Source organism: Aquarana catesbeiana, linkage group LG12 (assembly GCF_042186555.1).
Source record: "Aquarana catesbeiana isolate 2022-GZ linkage group LG12, ASM4218655v1, whole genome shotgun sequence".
In the NCBI taxonomy this organism is placed as follows: domain Eukaryota; kingdom Metazoa; phylum Chordata; class Amphibia; order Anura; family Ranidae; genus Aquarana; species Aquarana catesbeiana.
The window spans coordinates 11013277-11031644 of record NC_133335.1 but is presented as its reverse complement, the minus strand read 5'-3'; the positions used below and the strand labels follow the sequence as shown (position 1 = coordinate 11031644).

Here is an 18368-nt window from a genome sequence, read left to right as displayed (position 1 = left end):
TCTAAAGGCCCCTTTCACACTTGTACAACCTGAAAGTCATGCGACTTTGATGCAACTTTGCCACGCGGCTTGAAGCGATGCCTGTGTAATCTTTAAAGGTCTATGGACCTCAAGTCGCATCAAAGTCGGACCAAAGCAGTGCAGGGACTACTTTGAAGTCTCACAGATATGAATGGTACTCATTGTAAATCATCGGGTACGACGTGTCATGTGACTTTGCAGTCCCAAGTCACAGAACTTGAAAGGGGCCGAACTGTTTAGAAAAAAATTCCCCTTTTGTTAAGAAAAAAAAACAGGGAAAAAAAGAACCAGTTACACTTACCGGTAACGGTGTTTCTGGGAAGTCTTCCAGGACGGCACCCTGAGAGATGACTGGTCCACCTGACAGGAAACACAATCAATCAAGAGGTTAAAGGCCCCCGCCCCTCCCGATGCTCCTCAGTTGTGACAAAGTATTGACCCACACCAGTGCACGAGAGTGAAAAACATAACCACCACCACACTTTAAACATTACATGTTTCCTAAATAGAACGGGTGGGAAGTAGAACGTGGGTCTCAATAGCCAAACCGTCAAATTTAGCGTTTGTAAGGCAGGATGGAACACAGGACCCTGAGATAACAGGTCTGGGCGTTCCGGTAGTGTCCACGGGGAACCTACCGTCATCCTTACTATTTCTGCATACCAAGTCCTTCTGGGCCAAGCGGGGGCCACCAGAAGTACCGACTTCCTTTCCTGCGAAGGAGTCGTGGTAGTAGCAGAATAGGCGGGAATGCGTAAATCAGTGAGAACCGATGCCACGGAATCACCAACGCATCCGTCCCGCATGCAAGAGGATCTTTTGTCCTTGCCACAAATCTGTCTATCTTTTTGTTGAATCGGGATGCAAAGAGATCTACATCTGGAACCCCCCATCTTTGGCATATGGCCCAAAAGACGTCGGGATGCAGAGACCATTCCCCTGGAAGTAACTGCTGGCGACTTAGATAGTCCGCCTGCCAATTCTCTATTCCCGGGATGAAAACTGCCGATATGCATGGCACATGCATCTCTGCCCAGACTAAGATCTGGTTCACCTCTTTTTGAGCAGCTCGGCTCCGGGTGCCTCCTTGATGATTGACATAAGCCACTGCTGTGGCATTGTCGGACTGGATCCTGACCGGACAACCCTGTAGCCTGATAGTCCAGGCTTTTAGAGCTAGATGTATCGCCCGGATCTCCAGAATGTTGATGGGTAAGGTCCTCTCTGTCTTGGACCATACTCCTTGGACCGCAGCCTGTTCCAGAACTGCTCCCCAACCTGACAGACTGGCATCTGTTGTTACCACCGTCCAGGTAACCGGTAGAAAGGATTTCCCCTTCTGCAGGTTTTCGGGTATGAGCCACCAATTGAGGCTCTGACGCACCGCATGCGACAGGTGCATCGGAAAGTCTAATGCCTGAACCTTCTTGTTCCAGGTCGACAGAATACTGTGTTGCAGCATTCTTGAGTGAAACTGAGCATAGGGAACTGCTTCGAATGAAGACACCATCTTCCCTAGTAGCCTCATACAAAGGCGGACTGAGGGACCCTTCTTGGTCCTTACTGTCAGAATCAGCTCTCTCAAAGCAGTGATCTTTGCCTGGGGTAGAAATATTTTCTCCTGGCTTGTATGTATAATCAGACCTAAATATTCCAGTCTTCTTACTGGTTTTTGGAAAGACTTTTCTAAGTTGAGGATCCAACCCAGGTGTTCTAGATACCTGACCGTGGTCCTCAAGTTTCCATTCAAAGAGGCTACCGACCGGTCTATCAAGAGCAGGTCGTCTAGGTATGCTATGACAGCTATACCCTGAGCCCTTAATCTGGCCAGAGGAGGAGCCAAGATCTTTGTGAACACTCGAGGTGCAGTGGCTATCCCAAAGGGCAGAGCCATAAACTGGAAATGGCGCCCTCCTACCTCGAAGCGCAGAAACTTCTGATGAGCAGGAAAAATGGGCACATGCAGATATGCATCTCTGATGTCTATTGATGCCAGAAATTCTCCTCCCTGCAGGGTGGGAACTACTGTTCGAATTGATTCCATGCGGAAGGATTGAATCCTTAGGAATCAGTTCAGATCCCTTAAGTCCAAAATGGGCCTGACATCCCCATTTGGCTTTTGGACCGTAAAAAGGTTGGAATAGAAGCCCAATCCCTGGTCCTTTGCGGGAACTATCATAATGACCTCCTGCGACAAAAGTCGCTCTAACGCTAGAAGGAGCGACTGCTTCTTCTCTGGGTCTCTGGGAACATTTGATCTGAGGAACCGAGGAGAAGGGAATTCCTGAAACTCCAGCTTGTACCCTAAGGTTACCGTGGAGACTACCCATCTGTCCTGGAAGTCCTCCTGCCAGAGCTCTGAGAATTGTCGCAGTCTTCCCCCCCACTCGAGTGAGCGGGGGCGCCCCCTCATGCAGAGGTCTTAGTGTTTGTCCCTGGGGTTGACTCTTGTCTCTGGACCCCGATGGAGGCGGCCGTCGAGACTGCCTGGAGGCTGAAGCCCCCGGCGCTGGGGAAAGAGTCCGTTTGAAAGAGGGACGCTTACTCTTCTTCTTGACAGGTAAGAGAGTGCTTTTCCCACAAGAGATTCTCTTGATATAGTTATCCAAGTCCTCTCCAAACAACCTTGCACCACGAAATGGAAACCCAGCCAGTAGCTTCTTACATGGTGCTTCGGCTGACCAATTTTTCAACCATAGGATTCTACGTATATGCACCAACCCCAGTGAAAGACAGGAGGTTTGCACGATAGAATCTCTAATGGCGTCAACCACAAAGCATAAGGCCGCTGGAAGGTTAGCAAACCCCTGGGCCTGCTGTTCAGGTAATACTTTGATGACCTGCTTAACATGGTCTCTTAAGTATTGACAGACTCCAATCGCTGCTATTGCAGGTTGGGCCACTGATCCTGCTAAGGAGAAAACATCCTTCAATAGGGATTCCATCCTTTTATCTACAGGATCCCTGAGCATCTGAGCATTGTCTACAGGACAAGTCAGGCTATTATTTATGGAGGAAATGGCGGCATCAATAGCTGGTATTCCCCACATTTTAATAAACTTTTCTTCCATCGGATAAAGTGTTGAAAACTTTCTCGGCGGAAAAAAACATTTGTCTGGGTGATCCCACTCAGACTAAATAAGCTTTTCAAGTAAAGTATGAACAGGAAAAGCATGTGCTGCTTGGAAAGGTTTCAGTGACCCCAAAGCAGAAGAGGATTCTTTAGCAGTTTCAGGTATGGGCAACTTAAATGTGGAGCGGACCAATCCAGTGAGGATCTGCACTAAGACTTTCTCCTCTTGGGAAGTCGCAGAGGGTCCCTCTCCACCTGAATCCTCCGAAGAGGAATCATCCATCCCATCCTGATCCTCTGAAAGGGATTCATCTCCTTTATCCCAGAGCTCCTCTGTCTGAGGGTCTTGGGGAACAGAGGAAAGCCTAGTGCGTTTTCTTCCACTGAGTGAAGACGTAATCACGGCCATTAATCTTTCCTCTAGACCATTAATGGTTGAGGGAAAAAACCTCTTGTGTAATATATACAGGGGCTGAAGTGCCAGAAGCAGGTGTAGCCCCTGACCCCGATGGCTCTCCCTGGCTAGCCGTCCCTGGCCCATCTTTAGGGGGGAAGGATGCTGCCGACAGGGGGCCCTCAGAACCTGAACGAGATCCCCTAGTGTCTCTGGTTCCTGGGGTGCTTGAACCTCTTCTACCCATAGTGCAAAGCAACAAGGTGTGAGGTATACAAATGAACACTGTCCGCTGAGCGATGTAGTCTGGCTAAAAGCCTTGCTACCCAATGCTCAGTCTGGTGTTACTTCAGTAAATGCTGCCTAGGAGAATGCCTGTGTCCCACCTTACATGCGACCGTCAGCTCTGTGTCTCTCAGAAGGCTGAGTGCACCTGTACAGAGTGCCTTTAATAGCCTGCAGCTGGCCTGAGTGGGAGTCTAAACACTCTGTGCTGACATCCCGCCCCCTCCTCTACCGCCGCCCCCCCCCCCCCCTCGAGTTTTGAAAAAAAACGAGCGCTTCCCGCACTGCCGACTCTCCTGTCATGCTCTGGAGAAAAGGCTGGGGATGGGGGGGGGGGGGGGGGGAGGAGGGAGACTGGTAACAAGATTTGCCTGAACGGCTATCTTCAGAGATGGTGGCCATTAGGCCACAGAGCCCGGGTGGTATAACCACTTTCTAGACCCCTGTGGCCCCTCTCTAGCCTGGGGGGGAACATTCAAACATGAGAAATCCCCCCATCCACCTTACCTGCTTGCAGCCTGCTTGATACGCTGGGACATACACAGCGATTACAACACCTGAGACAATCAGTCAGCATGTGTAGGTTTGTGCTCTTGGCAGCCCCCGGTGGTCACAATAGGCATAGCATGCATTTACCTTAAAGGAGAAAAGCCACTAGAACTCAAAAATTCTGTGGAATCTCCTCTTACCTTATCCAGCCGCAGGGTGCCGTTTACACAGACCCAATCTTCACCTCTCACGGTGGGCTCCGTTTGAAAAAACCGTCAGAGACTGGGGCCCCCATCAGTAGGGGGATCCAACAGTTCTGGGACCGTAAAGCACCTCGCCAGAAATTAGGAAGTTTAAAGCCATTTTCTGATCTGCGGGGTCCAGCTCTCTAAAAAGAGAAGCATTACGGGTAAAACCTCGTTTCTTCGGACACGAGGCCCGGGTACCATTCAATTCGGCCATGAAAAGACACTTTGAATGGATCCGGTTCGCCTGGCTTGCCCCAGTATAGGATCTTAGGATATTGCCTTTGGAGCTCAGCACAGGACATCTTTACACGTCCATCACCTAAGACACTGGCGTAAAAACTGAGGTATCCCTGCAAGGGGGAGGGATTATATAGGGGGTTGAACTTCCTGATAGGGTGTGCCAGTGTCCAATCACCAGTGATACCTATATAACCCATCAGTAATTACTGTGGCTCTGTGTCCCGTGATGTTCGAGAAAGAAACATTGAGGTTCCTTAGATTTATAATAAGACGATACCTTCCTGAGGGTTTTGGTATCACGAAAATGTGGGAATAAAACCCCTGACCCTGCTGGTCCAATGGAACAGGTATTATAACCTCCTGACTGGCCAGCTCTCTTATATTCTGAAGGATTCCTACCACCTTGCAGGGATCCCTGGGAAGGTAGGTCAAGAGAAACTTGAGGGGTGGAGGGGAGAGAAACTCCAATCTGTAACCCTCTCTTATGATCCGAAGTACATAGGGGCTTTGGGTGATCCTTTCCCACTGAGAGGCAAAGTGGGAAAGTCTGCCCCCTACCGGAAAGTCATTTGGGGGTCTTGTCAACTGACTTCTGGCTGGAAAAGAGAACGCCAGTTTTTTGTTTGTCTTTTCCTGCGCCCCAACGTCTATTAGGGGAGACCTTTTTCTCTGAGAAGCGATTCCTTGCCTGGGGGCCACGAAAAAAAACACTTCCTCTCTCTCCTAGGTTTGGTAGGAAATTTTTTCCCCCTCTCGGTAGATCTAGCTAGAGCCTGATCTAGGCCAGCACCAAAAAGGAGCGTCCCTTCAAAAGGGAGACCACATAGATGGGTCTTGGATGAGCTATCCCCATCCCAGGTTTTAACCCAGAGGGCTCGTCTGGCTGAGTTTAGTAAGGCACCTGTCTTAGCGGTTGTACGCACTGTCTCAACCGCAGCATCTGCTAAATATGCGACAGCATTCCCTATGACCTCCAGAGAATCCAGGACCTCCTTAGATTTTGAGGTTCGGGATACGTGGTCCATTAATTTACAGACCCACGTGTCGGCATTCCTTGCAATGCAAGCTGAGGCCAATGCGGGGCTCATAGCCGCAGCGTTAGCTTCCCAGGCTCTGCGTAAAATGGTTTCAGCCCTGCGATCCATTTGATCCTTTAAGTTACCGGTATCTTCAAAGGAAAGATCCGACTGCTTAGAGACCCGTGCTAAGGAGGCGTCTAGTCTAGGAGTTTTGAAAAACTTTTCCTCATTCTCCTCAGAGAAGGGGCATCTGCGCTTCCAGGTTTTATATTTCAGAAGCCTTCTTTCTGGTTCTCTCCATTCCCCTAAGATGACTTCTTTAAGGGCGGAATGTACCGGAAGGACCCTGGCCTGAGGTTTAATCAAGCCTCTATACATCCTATCCTGAGCGGACACCTGTGCAGCAGGCTCTTGAATCCCTTCTGAGGCATAAATAGCTTTCAGAAGATCTTCCATGTCGTCGGCAGAAAATATATGTCTGCTAGACCTGGATTCCTCCCTCCCATCCTCCTCTTGGCTGTCCACCACCCCTTCATCAGAAAACTCCTGATTAGGAACTTCTAAATCACACTCTTCCTCTGAATCGTGGGGGAGTGGATACTTCAGTACCTCTGCCCGATACCTCCTAGAGGAGGTGGAGCTCTCCTGGGAAGAGGCATCCTTACTAGAGTGAGCCTCTGAATCCCTAGGCTTAAGGGTGGCCTGAAAAGACTTTAAGGTGGACAGCATCTCAGTTTGCACAGTAAGAAATTCCTTCATTATCTGAGATGTCTCCTTCCCTGTCAACTTCTGTATGCATTTAAAACAGAAGGGCTTTGGATGTTCTGGGGGTAGCCTGTCATTACAGTTCCCACATCGTTTGGAGCGGGTGGAGGATTTCACAGGACGACTGGCAACCTCACGGGCAATAGCGTCGTCCCCTGAAAAAAAACACACAGGCATACACTGTGAGAGTCAGAGGAGAGGAGTTGGGGTACCCTCCCCCTCTAAACCTCCGAAGGCCGGTCAGACTCACCCCCTGTGGTCTCTTCCATGGCCGCAGACCCTGCAGGTCTCTCCTTCTCATGTTCCATGCTACTTCCAATCTCTCCCTGGAGGTGCTGCATACAGGAACGCAGAGGAGACATGGGCGCCTGTTCCCTGTGGCTTTTTATATCCTCTGTATGCTGGCTGCAACTTGCCACCGCCATCTTGCCGAAGACAGGAAGTGATACTGGACCTGAGGTCACTTCCTGCTGCAGCCCTTCCCACTCCCTCCTCTTAGAGGAGGAAGTGATGTCATTTCCTGATCTTCAGGAAAATGGTGCTGAGCTACACTCAGAAAGGTCCCTGGAAGAAAAGCTCTCCATGTGGAGCTTCTTGCCGCGCGACCTCCTGTGAACGGTTGGCGGACGAACGGCAGCCCTGGCCAGACCCCAGAACGGGTCCCAGACTCACCTCCTGTGGTCTTGTAGCCAGTAGAAGGAAAACCACCAACTCCTGCAACTGCGCGGCCACCGCACAGGTAAGGAAGGGCAACAGGAAATTTGGCCCCTGAAGTTCTGGGTACACCACCGCACCCAGGGTTCTTCAGCACTCGGGGGGGCTCTTCCATTAGCACGGTTCTGCTGCCCTCCCCCGAGACACGGATTGGGAAACCCCCCAGGAAGGATGAGAACCATCCGGCCGGACCCAGAGGCTTCCCAGGCATTTGGTCCAGCTCCCAGGGGGAGACCACCAGCCCCAGGCTTTTAGGTCAACAGAAAAATAACAAACGGTTTCGCTGTGGGGAAACACAATCAAAAACTGAGGAGCATCGGGAGGGGCGGGGGCCTTTAACCTCTTGATTGATTGTGTTTCCTGTCAGGTGGACCAGTCATCTCTCAGGGTGCCGTCCTGGAAGACGACTTGAGAAAAAACACCACACCCCTCTGGGTGACCTATGTACATTGCAGGGATTTGATCCAACCATGTTGCAGATTCCGACCTTCTGATATTCTGGAGAATAAGCGGTTTGTTTCTCTGTGTCCATGTGTGAATCTAATGGAAGTGATGTTATAATTATCAATCAGCTGCTGCACCTGCAGGGCTTGAATGAGGAAAGTGGCAGGATCTGCATTTCTTTAGGCATGATTTCCCTTTAGGAGCATTTCAACAAAAATTAAATTTTTATTGCAGGGGATGCCAAAAATCTGACTTGTATCAGAGTGCAGGCTTCTGGGAAAGTCAGTGAGCCAATCACACAAGCAGGAAACTACATTTCTGGGAGGGCGTTCTGTACACACCCCCAGGTAATGACAGCGGCTGCAGAATGATTGCCGGTTCACACTTGTGCGATGCCAGACATTGCATGTGATTTGCACCACGCTACATACAGATTATATGGCTGAATTCGCATCACATTCAGACCGAAATCGTGCAGAACCCTCTTCTTTTTTTTTTGTCCGCACCAGAATCGGATCGCATGGGTGTTCACACCCAATGCAATCCGATTTCGGTCTGAATTCACAGTTTGCAACTGTGATATGTGAACCGATTTGGGGGAATCATTAACTTTCTATTGACACCCACAGCGGTTCGCATAGGGCAGTGTGAACTGCCTGCGAGTTGTATGCAATGTGTGAACCAGCACTGAAAAGGAAAGTTATTTTTTTATTAACATTTAATTTAGGGTTGCACAGATACCACTTTTTTTTTTTAAGTATAAGTACCGATACTTTTTTTTTCCAAGTACTCGCCGATACCGATTACAGATCCTTTTTTTTTTTAATGTCATGTGACAGTGGCACTAATATGCAGCACTGATGATGTGTCAGTAGCTTTTTATTAATTTATTTTTTTTTACAATTACATTTTTTTTCTCTTTCTTACTTTCTTTTTTTGGGGGGTGGGAGTGGACGGTGTCAGTGTTTATTTTATTTTTTATTATTTTTACAATTTAACCTTTTAAATATTTACCACAATTCTTTCTTTTTATTTATTTTTTTTTATCAGCCCTGTTGGGGGGGGTTTGGTGAGATCTCCCTTTTGAGACATGGAAAGGGACGGAGAACACAGATTCCCCAGTCCCTTTTCTCTGCAGCCTCAGCTGCACTGGAGATGAATGGAGAGGAGACAGAGGCTCCTCTCCATTCATAAACTGAAGCATCGTAAACACAGTTTACGATGCTCGGTGACAGTTATAAACGGACAGTGATCACTGACTCCGAAGGAGCCGGTAAATGACAGATTTTCCTCCGCTATCAATCCTGACAGATCGAGGACAGAGGGGGTGGAGGAGCACATAGGGGGGACCGGAGGAGGAGACACAGAGGGGGGACATGCGGGAAAGTCAGGGGTGATCGATGTGACGTGGGGGGGGGGTTACAAGCACCGATCCCCCTGTATAGATTTTAATAAAGCAGCTAAAAGCAGCGGGAGGGAGGAGGAGGAGAAGCGGCTGTCGGCTGCTTTTTGAAATCTATACAGGGAAATCGGTGCATGTAACCCCCCCACCGATCACCCTTAAATGTCCAGGTATCAGATTAAGCATCGGAGCATTTGCCCGAGTACAAGTACTCGGGCAAATGCTCGGTATCCGCACTAGTATTGGTATCGGTGCAACCCTAATTCAATTACAATAATGACTTGTGTAGCAATTGTATACGCTATATTATTTTTCTTTGTGATTTTCTTTTCCCCTCAAAAGCAGAGTTACCCTTTAAGTTGGCCAAATACTATAGAAATTTTGCACAGTTCCTATGGAACCAGCCCGAAATTCACTCAGTGGGTGGCCATGTCAGCCAAACCCTCCCCCCCCTCCCACCCTGGGCCAATATCCCTTGATTGACAAATGGAAGGAGCTCCGTATATTGTCTGATCTTTTAGGAGATGTATACAGACCATCCCTATGTCATAGGATGATGTACTGTATACTCATGGATGTTATCTACAGCAATACCTTTCCAGCCTGAACACTTTTTTGTGCGATTCCTCGCGGTCTAACCTGTATTCTCAATATATTTACATAGAAAATTGTTGGCTGAATGAGTGCTGCGTCCAATCAGAAGAAGCCGCTGTCAGGACAGCCACAGCGAGAGATCCTTCCATCAGCGCTGTATGGCGTGGATGGAGGAACCTGCTATTTTCTTTGGTTCAGCCCACAGATGATCAGTGTACGGCCAGCTGAATACAGGGGAATCCCCCCCCCAGAGCAGAGGGAATCCAATCAGCACACAGACAGGAGGTGGGGGGGGGAATCCCAGCGTACCTTCTTCAGCTCAATCTCATCTCTCAGCTCGTTGATACGACTCGTGTTCCTGGCGAAGATATTAATTTTCTGTTGGTCCTCAAAGGTGACATTGACGTCCTCAGCGACCTGCCGGGAACAGTGATGGGTCAGTGTGCATCTACAACCATACATTATAGATTGATATTGGGCGAGGATACACGTCTATTCATTCACTTCCTGTCCCAGGGAAAAATCAGGAAGTCATAGGGTAATGGGGGGTGGTATGGGGTACTGTGAGAGGTAATGGGAGGGTAGTATGGGGTACTGTGAGTGGTGGTATGGGGTACTATGAGGGGTAATGGGAGGGGGTATGGGGTACTGTGAGGGGTAATGGGGGGTGGTATGGGGTACTGTGAGGGGTAGTAGTATGGGGTACTGTGAGGGGTAATGGGGGTGGTATGGGGTACTGTAAGGGGTAATGGGGGTGTAATAGGGGGTGGTATGGGGTAATGGGAGGGGTATTGGGGGGTGGTATGGGGAACTGGGAGGGTAACAGGAGGAAATATGGAGTACTATGAGGAGTAATAGGAGATTATATGGACAACTATGGAGGTAGTGTAAGATAATATGGGGTGCTGTGAGGTAATATGGAGTGCTGTGAGGTAATATGGGGTGCTATGAGGTGCTGTGAGGTAATATGGGGTGCTGTGAGGTTATATGGGGTGCTGTGAGGTTATATGGGGTGCTATGGGGTAATCAGGAGTACTATTAGGTGCTATGGGGTGCTGTGAGGTAATATTTAGTGCTGTGAGGTAATATGGAGTGCTGTGAGGTAATATGGGGTACTATTAGGTGCTATGGGGTGCTGTGAGGTAATATGGAGTGCTGTGAGGTAATATGGAGTGCTGTGAGGTATTATGGAGTGCTGTGAGGTGCTGTGAGGTAATATGGGGTAATGTGGAGTGCTATGAGGTGCTATGGGGTACTGTGAGGTAATATTTAGTACTGTGAGGTAATACTGAGCACTATGAGGTAACATGGGGTGCTATGAGGTACTGTGAGGTAATATGGGGTGCTGTGAGGTAATAAGGAGGTGTAATATGGGGTCCTATGAGGTAATATTGAGTGCTATGAGGTAATATGGGGTGCTGTGAGGCAATATGGGGTGTTGTGAGGCAATATGGGGTGTTGTGAGGCAATATGGGGTGCTGTGAGGCAATATGGGGTGCTGTGAGGTGCTGTGAGGTAATATGGGGTAATCTGGAGTACTATGAGGTGCTATGGGATACTGTGAGGTAATATTTAGTACTGTGAGGTAATACACCTCCATAGTACCTCACAGTACTCCGTATTACCTCACAGTACTAAATATTACCTCACAGTATCCCATAGCACCTCATAGTACTCCAGATTACCCCATATTGCCTCACAGCACCCCATATTGCCTCACAGCACCCCATATTACCTCATAGCACCCCATATTACCTCATAGCACCCCATATTACACCTCCTTATTACCTCACAGCACCCCATATTACCTCACAGTACCTCATAGCACCCCATGTTACCTCATAGTGCTCAGTATTACCTCACAGTACTAAATATTACCTCACAGTACCCCATAGCACCTCATAGCACTCCACATTACCCCATATTACCTCACAGCACCTCATAGTACCCCATATTACCTCACAGCACCCCATATTACCTCACAGCACTCCATATTACCTCACAGCACTCCATATTACCTCACAGCACCCCATATTACACCTCCATAGTACCTCACAGTACTCCGTAATATGGGGTGCTGTGAGGTAATATGGGGTGCTGTGAGGTAATATGGAGTGCTGTGAGGTAATATGGAGTGCTGTGAGGTAATATGGAGTGCTGTGAGGTAATATGGGGTACTATGAGGTGCTGTGAGGTAATATGGGGTAATGTGGAGTGCTATGAGGTGCTATGGGGTACTGTGAGGTAATATTTAGTACTGTGAGGTAATACTGAGCACTATGAGGTAACATGGGGTGCTATGAGGTACTGTGAGGTAATATGGGGTGCTGTGAGGTAATAAGGAGGTGTAATATGGGGTGCTATGAGGTAATATTGAGTGCTATGAGGCAATATGAGGTGCTGTGAGGCAATATGGGGTGCTGTGAGGCAATATGGGGTGCTGTGAGGCAATATGGGGTGCTGTGAGGCAATATGGGGTGCTGTGAGGCAATATGGGGTGCTGTGAGGCAATATGGGGTGCTGTGAGGCAATATGGGGTGCTGTGAGGTGCTGTGAGGTAATATGGGGTAATCTGGAGTACTATGAGGTGCTATGGGATACTGTGAGGTAATATTTAGTACTGTGAGGTAATACGGAGTACTGTGAGGTACTATGGAGGTGTAATATGGGGTGCTATGAGGTAATATTTAGTACTGTAAGGGAATATCGAGTGCTGTGAGGTAATATGGAGTGCTGTGCTGTGAGGTAATATGGAGTGCTGTGCTGTGAGGTAATATGGAGTGCTGTGCTGTGAGGTAATATGGAGTGCTGTGCTGTGAGGTAATATGGAGTGCTGTGCTGTGAGGTAATATGGAGTGCTGTGCTGTGAGGTAATATGGAGTGCTGTGCTGTGAGGTAATATGGAGTGCTGTGCTGTGAGGTAATATGGAGTGCTGTGCTGTGAGGTAATATGGAGTGCTGTGCTGTGAGGTAATATGGAGTGCTGTGAGGTAATATGGAGTGCTGTGAGGTAATATGGGGTGCTGTGAGGTAATATGGGGTGCTGTGAGGTAATATGGGGTGCTGTGAGGTAATATGGGGTAATCAGGAGTACTATTAGGTGCTATGGGGTGCTGTGAGGTAATACGGGGTGCTGTGAGGTAATATTTAGTGCTGTGAGGTAATACGGGGTGCTGCGAGGTAATATGGAGTGCTGTGAGGTAATATGGGGTAATATGGAGTGCTGTGAGGTAATATGGGGTACTGTGAGGCAATATGGGGTACTATGGGGTACTATGAGGTGCTGTGAGGTAATATGGGGTAATCTGGAGTGCTATGGGGTACTGTGAGGTAATATTTAGTACTGTGAGGTAATATGGGGTGCTATGAGGTAATATTGAGTGCTATCAGGTAATATGGAGTACTGTGAGGTACTATGGAGGTGTAATATGGGGTGCTATGAGGTAATATTTAGTACTGTGAGGTAATATCGAGTGCTGTGAGGTAATATGGAGTGCTGTGAGGTAATATGGAGTGCTGTGAGGTAATATGGGGTAATCAGGAGTAATATTAGGTGCTATGGGGTGCTGTGAGGTAATATTTAGTGCTGTGAGGTAATACGGGGTGCTGTGAGGTAATACGGGGTGCTGTGAGGTAATATGGGGTACTATGAGGTGCTGTGAGGTAATATGGGGTACTATGAGGTGCTGTGAGGTAATATGGGGTACTGTGAGGCAATATGGGGTACTGTGAGGTGCTGTGAGGTAATATGGGGTAATCTGGAGTGCTATGAGGTGCTATGGGGTACTGTGAGGTAATATTTAGTACTGTGAGGTAATACGGAGTACTGTGAGGTACTATGGAGGTGTAATATGGGGTGCTATGAGGTAATATTTAGTACTGTGAGGTAATATTGAGTGCTGTGAGGTAATATTGAGTGCTGTGAGGTAATATTGAGTGCTGTGAGGTAATATTGAGTGCTGTGAGGTAATATTGAGTGCTGTGGGGTAATATCGAGTACTATGAGGTAATATTGAGTGCTGTGGAGTAATATTGAGTGCTATGGGGTAATATGGAGGTATAATATGGGGTGCTATGAGGTAATATCGAGTACTGTGAGGTAATATCGAGTACTGTGAGGTAATATTGAGTGCTGTGAGGTAATATTGAGTGCTGTGGGGTAATATCGAGTACTATGAGGTAATATTGAGTGCTGTGGAATAATATTGAGTGCTATGGGGTAATATGGGGTGCTGTGGGGTAATATGGAGGTATAATATGGGGTGCTATGAGGTGTAATATGCGGCACATTCTTGTACCCCATAATTTCCCCCCGGGGCGGGGATGTATTGAATTACAATAACCCCTCGGGCCCCGCCCCACACCGGGTCTCATACACCCCATACACCCCACACACCCGGTAAACATCCCCCACACACGCTCCTCACCGCTTTCTTCATGGTGGCGGACATCTTGGGACCGTACCACTGCCGGCTCCGTGCCGGGGAGACTCCTCCCACCTTGTATAGATAGATGGACCCGCGACAAAAAAAAAACACCCCCGTTTTATGTAGCACCGCCAATAAGAACACGTTTATCCAAAAGAAGCCAATAAGAACACTTTCACTGACAGGCTTTGTTCGTTGTCTCATGTTAAGCAAAACGTAACGAGTGTCCCCCCCCCCATTGGATAGAGATGGTATAGTCCGAATAACGATCCTGTAGGGGGAGGAAGAATTTACAGAAGCGACCGCTAGATGTCGCTGTGTGCTAAATGCTGGGACGTCCTATAGATGTGGCTGTGCGCTGCGCGCTGAGCCGGCCGCTAGATGTCGCTGTGCGCTATGTGGTTAGCCGGCCGCTAGATGTCGTAGTGCGCTATGTGCTGAGCCGGCCGCTAGATGTCGTAGTGCGCTATGTGCTGAGCCGGCCGCTAGATGTCGCTGTTCGCTATGCGGTGGATAGCAGAGATGAAGAAGTCATTGCAGAGATACTTTGTATCAGCAGGTAATATTGTCATTCCTTTTTGTAGCTATTTAAATCTGTAAAGTGTAGCAAATCACCCAGAACTGTATTGATACAATGTACAGTGTGTTCTACCTACAGCTCCGTTTCTGTCTCCTTCCCAGACAGATCCTTGTGTCCCCCTTGACTCTATTAGCCTTGATGGGGACACCCATAAGAGAAAATATACACTCCCTGCTATCATCTGTATATCATTTCCTTCACCTCCAGAAGATTTACCCCCCTTAATCACCAGGCCATTTTTTGTGATACGGAATTGCATTACTTTGACAATTGCGCGGTCGTGCGACGTTGTATCCAAATAAAATTGATGTCATTTTTTCTTCATCTTAGGCCAATATGTATTCTGCTACATGTTTTTGGTAAAAAAAAAAAAAAATTCCAATAAGCGTATACTGATTGGTTTACGCAAAAATTATCGCGTCTACAAACTATGGGATATATACTGGCAATGTGCAGGTCCTGAATTAAGGACTTGGTTGAAGAGGAAATGTCCCAGCAATACAAGGACTTGTCCTCTTCAGTACGGGAACTTACGAGTTCACTGAGTTCAGTCAAGTCCATGCTGGTAGAGAGCCCGGCAGTCCAGGTTGAGCCCCAGCATCAACCATCCAGCCCGAGGGCATCCTCCTCCAGAACAGTGGAGGTTGTGGACTCAGGTGATGAGGGGGCAAGTACTCTTCACTCCTTCAGGGATTCAGAGGAGGAGGAGGAAGACGATAGCCCAGCCTCTAGGTACAAGCTATCGTTGGAGGAAGTGGACGACCTTCTGAGAGCGATCTACACTACCCTCGAAATCCAGGAGGAGAAGGTGCAACTGTCGGTTCATGACAAAATGTACCTGGGACTGGATAACACTAAACACAGAGTATTCCCAGTCCATAGGATCCTCTCGGAGACGGCAAAGAAAGAATGGAAGGACCCTGAGAAGAGGCCCCTTCTTTTCCAAGACCCTTAGGAGAAGGTTTCCCTTCGAAGATAAGGAGTCAGAGGTATGGAACAAGAAACCACGGGTAGATGCTGCATTCTCGCTGGTTTCCCGACGCACAGATCTAGCATTCGAGGACATGGGGGTGCTGAAGGATGCGATGGATAAAAGAGCTGACTCCCTCCTGAAAAAAGCATTGGATTCCACACCAGCCAGCCTCAATCCCGCTATGGCTTCCACGGTTGTCGCAAGGAACCTTGAATGCTGGGTAGAGAAGCTGAAAAGCCACGTAGAGGCAGGTATATCAGGGAAAGATCTTTTGGAGGCCTTTCCATTGATACTGAAGGCAGTAAAGTACATGGCTGATGCATCTGCTCAAGTAGTTAAGATGTCAGCAAGGTCGTCAGCCCTGGAAAAAGTTTAGTGTCAGTCTTAGAACTTCTCCATGATGGAACGGAGAAGGGGCTAGAATAGGACTCTATCCAGAGAAGTCTTAATTGCAAGATTTTTTAGGGCACTTTCACGAAATAGGCCAGTAGCCCTCAAAGTTTTTCTCCATTGGGATTTGTCTGTTGTTTTACAGGGTCTCACGGGAGCTCCATGTGAACCCTTACAGGAAGCATCCTTACAGAACTTAGTTCTTGTAACAATTTTTCTGGTAGCCATCACGTCGGCAAGAAGAGTCAGCGAGCTTCAGGCCCTGGCAGTCACAGAACCTTTTCTGAAGGTCTTTTCAGACAGAGTGATCCTTCAAACAGACCCAGCATTCCTAGGTTTCTTCACCACTCACAGGAAAAAGTCCTGCCCACTTTCTCTTCAGCTCCTACCAATCCAGGAGAAGAAGCTTTTCACACACGGGACATGAGGAGATGTTTGTTACACTTTCTAACAATCACTAAAGAATTCAGAAGGTCAAACGCTCTCTTTGTGATATTTTCAGGCTCACGTAAAGGGGAAAAAGCATCCAAAAGCACGCTGGGCAGATGGCTTAGATTGGCAATCACAGAGGCCTACAAGGCCAAGGGAGAAATACCCCCCCCCCCCCCAGGTATTGCTGCTCATTCTACGAGATCAACGGCAGTTTCCTGGGCCGAAAGGGCCGGTGCTACGCCTGAACAAATTTGCAAGGCTGCCAGTTGGTCCAACTACTCAACATGTCTCCTACATTATAGGTTGGACTTACTGTCCGCCGCAAATCAAGCCTTCGGCAGGATGGTACTGCAGGCAGTAGTCCCACCCTAGGGTAAATTTCTCGGTTATCCTCTCCAAGGTTGTCCTGAAAGGCGATTTGAGAAACACTTAGACTTACTGGTGACGGTATTTCTAAGAGCCTTTCAGGACAACCGCTACTTCCCTCCCTTGTTTATCTTAGAAGTGGTTTTAAATGTCTATCATGGTTGTTTGGTGGCTCTCTGTGCTTTGTTTTTCCAGTATGTCGGAGACCACACAATAACTGAAGCCATGGTGGAAGAGGAGGGATTTAAAGGTTGCATGTGTTTCCTGGAAAATGGGCGGAGCTGCGCACTCCAAGGTTGTCCTGAAAGGCTCTTAGAAATACCATCACCTGTAAGTCTAACTAAGTCTTTTTTCCTGTGTCATTCCTTTTTTACACATACTAGGGTTTGTCCCGATACCAATACTAGTATCGTTATTGGGACCGATACCGAGCATTTGCACGAATGCTCCCGCTGCCAGATCCGATACCCGGGATAGATGAATAAAGCGACCCGGCGCAACCAGAAGTCAGCGGGCGGAACAACGGAAGTGGTATCGGGACAACCCTAACACATACAGTATATCAATGAATTTCATTGGCATAAGCAACCATTTTTACTGAATGAAACTGATTCATTCAGTGTCTTTTGTTGTGATTAGCTGTGATTGGCCCTGTCTGTACCATGTGATCACTGTGACCAATCACAGCTAGCAACAAAATTGTATGCAATGGATGGCATGAAAGGAAGCCACCCACTGTTTACAATTGTCATGTGATCTTCTGTGAATGGTCACAGCGATCACATGACACTGGCAGCGGGCCAGTGCAGTGATCAGTCATCGCCGTTGCGTGGCGCGTTCTGTGACAAAGTCATATGATATCGTCCCAGAACAACAGTGCGGGAAGGTATTAAACAAGCTGCTAGCAGGCTTCAGCAAGGATCAACAAACTTCACCTCTGACACTTTATAAGGCAGTGTGGAGGAACAGGGAATGCCGTGTTTAATTTTGAGTTGAATCTTTTGGCGTGCCATTCTCTTGTTTCCCTTATTTTGCTGTGTACTGAGTTGCTTTTATGCCGTCATACAAGTCAATGTGAACGCATCTCGGACACGCCCCCAAAGAGACCTTGCATATCAGCTGCTTTCCTGCGCTTACATTGCATCCGAGACCTAAAGCTGAATTCCAGGAATCTTTACATAGTGCTGATATGACTGAAGAGTTCAGTTATTTATTGCCCAAGGTTGTCATTATGAATACTGAAACTGGCTGCAGAGGCCATGGAAGGCCATCACTCCATACTACAATGACGCTGTACTGGGAGATTGCTGGAGCATGTCACACCCTAAATATGGGTATAAGGTGCAACACGCTCCAAAAGGTGAACTTATCCTTTAACCACTTGCTTACCGGGCACCTAAACCCCCTTCCTGCCCAGGTCAATTTTCAGCTTTCAGCACTGTCACACTTTGAATGACAATTGCGCTGTCATGGGACGCTGTACACATATGACATTTTTATTTTTTTTTTCAC

At 48.0% G+C, this 18368-nt stretch overlaps 2 protein-coding genes across 2 annotated transcripts in view; both read right to left on the bottom strand.

Annotated features, from left to right (window-relative positions):
* The window catches only part of PFDN4 (prefoldin subunit 4), a 28887-nt gene extending 14624 nt beyond the window's left edge, over positions 1-14263 (bottom strand). The window contains exons 1-2 of the mRNA XM_073607239.1: positions 14116-14263; positions 9998-10105 (exon numbers count right to left, since the gene is read on the bottom strand). Coding sequence (XP_073463340.1) covers positions 9998-10105; positions 14116-14139 — 132 coding nt within the window. The 5' untranslated portion in view covers positions 14140-14263. The remainder of the gene's footprint in view (positions 1-9997; positions 10106-14115) is intronic.
* On the bottom strand, positions 323-7676 carry LOC141113892 (uncharacterized). The gene is made up of 2 exons (XM_073607238.1): positions 4281-7676; positions 323-381 (listed from the first exon to the last, which is right to left on the bottom strand). Exon 1 carries the CDS (start codon positions 6709-6711, stop codon positions 5401-5403), a length of 1311 nt encoding a protein of 436 aa, XP_073463339.1. The 5' UTR covers positions 6712-7676; the 3' UTR covers positions 323-381; positions 4281-5400.
* Positions 14264-18368: the final 4105 nt, after the last annotated feature.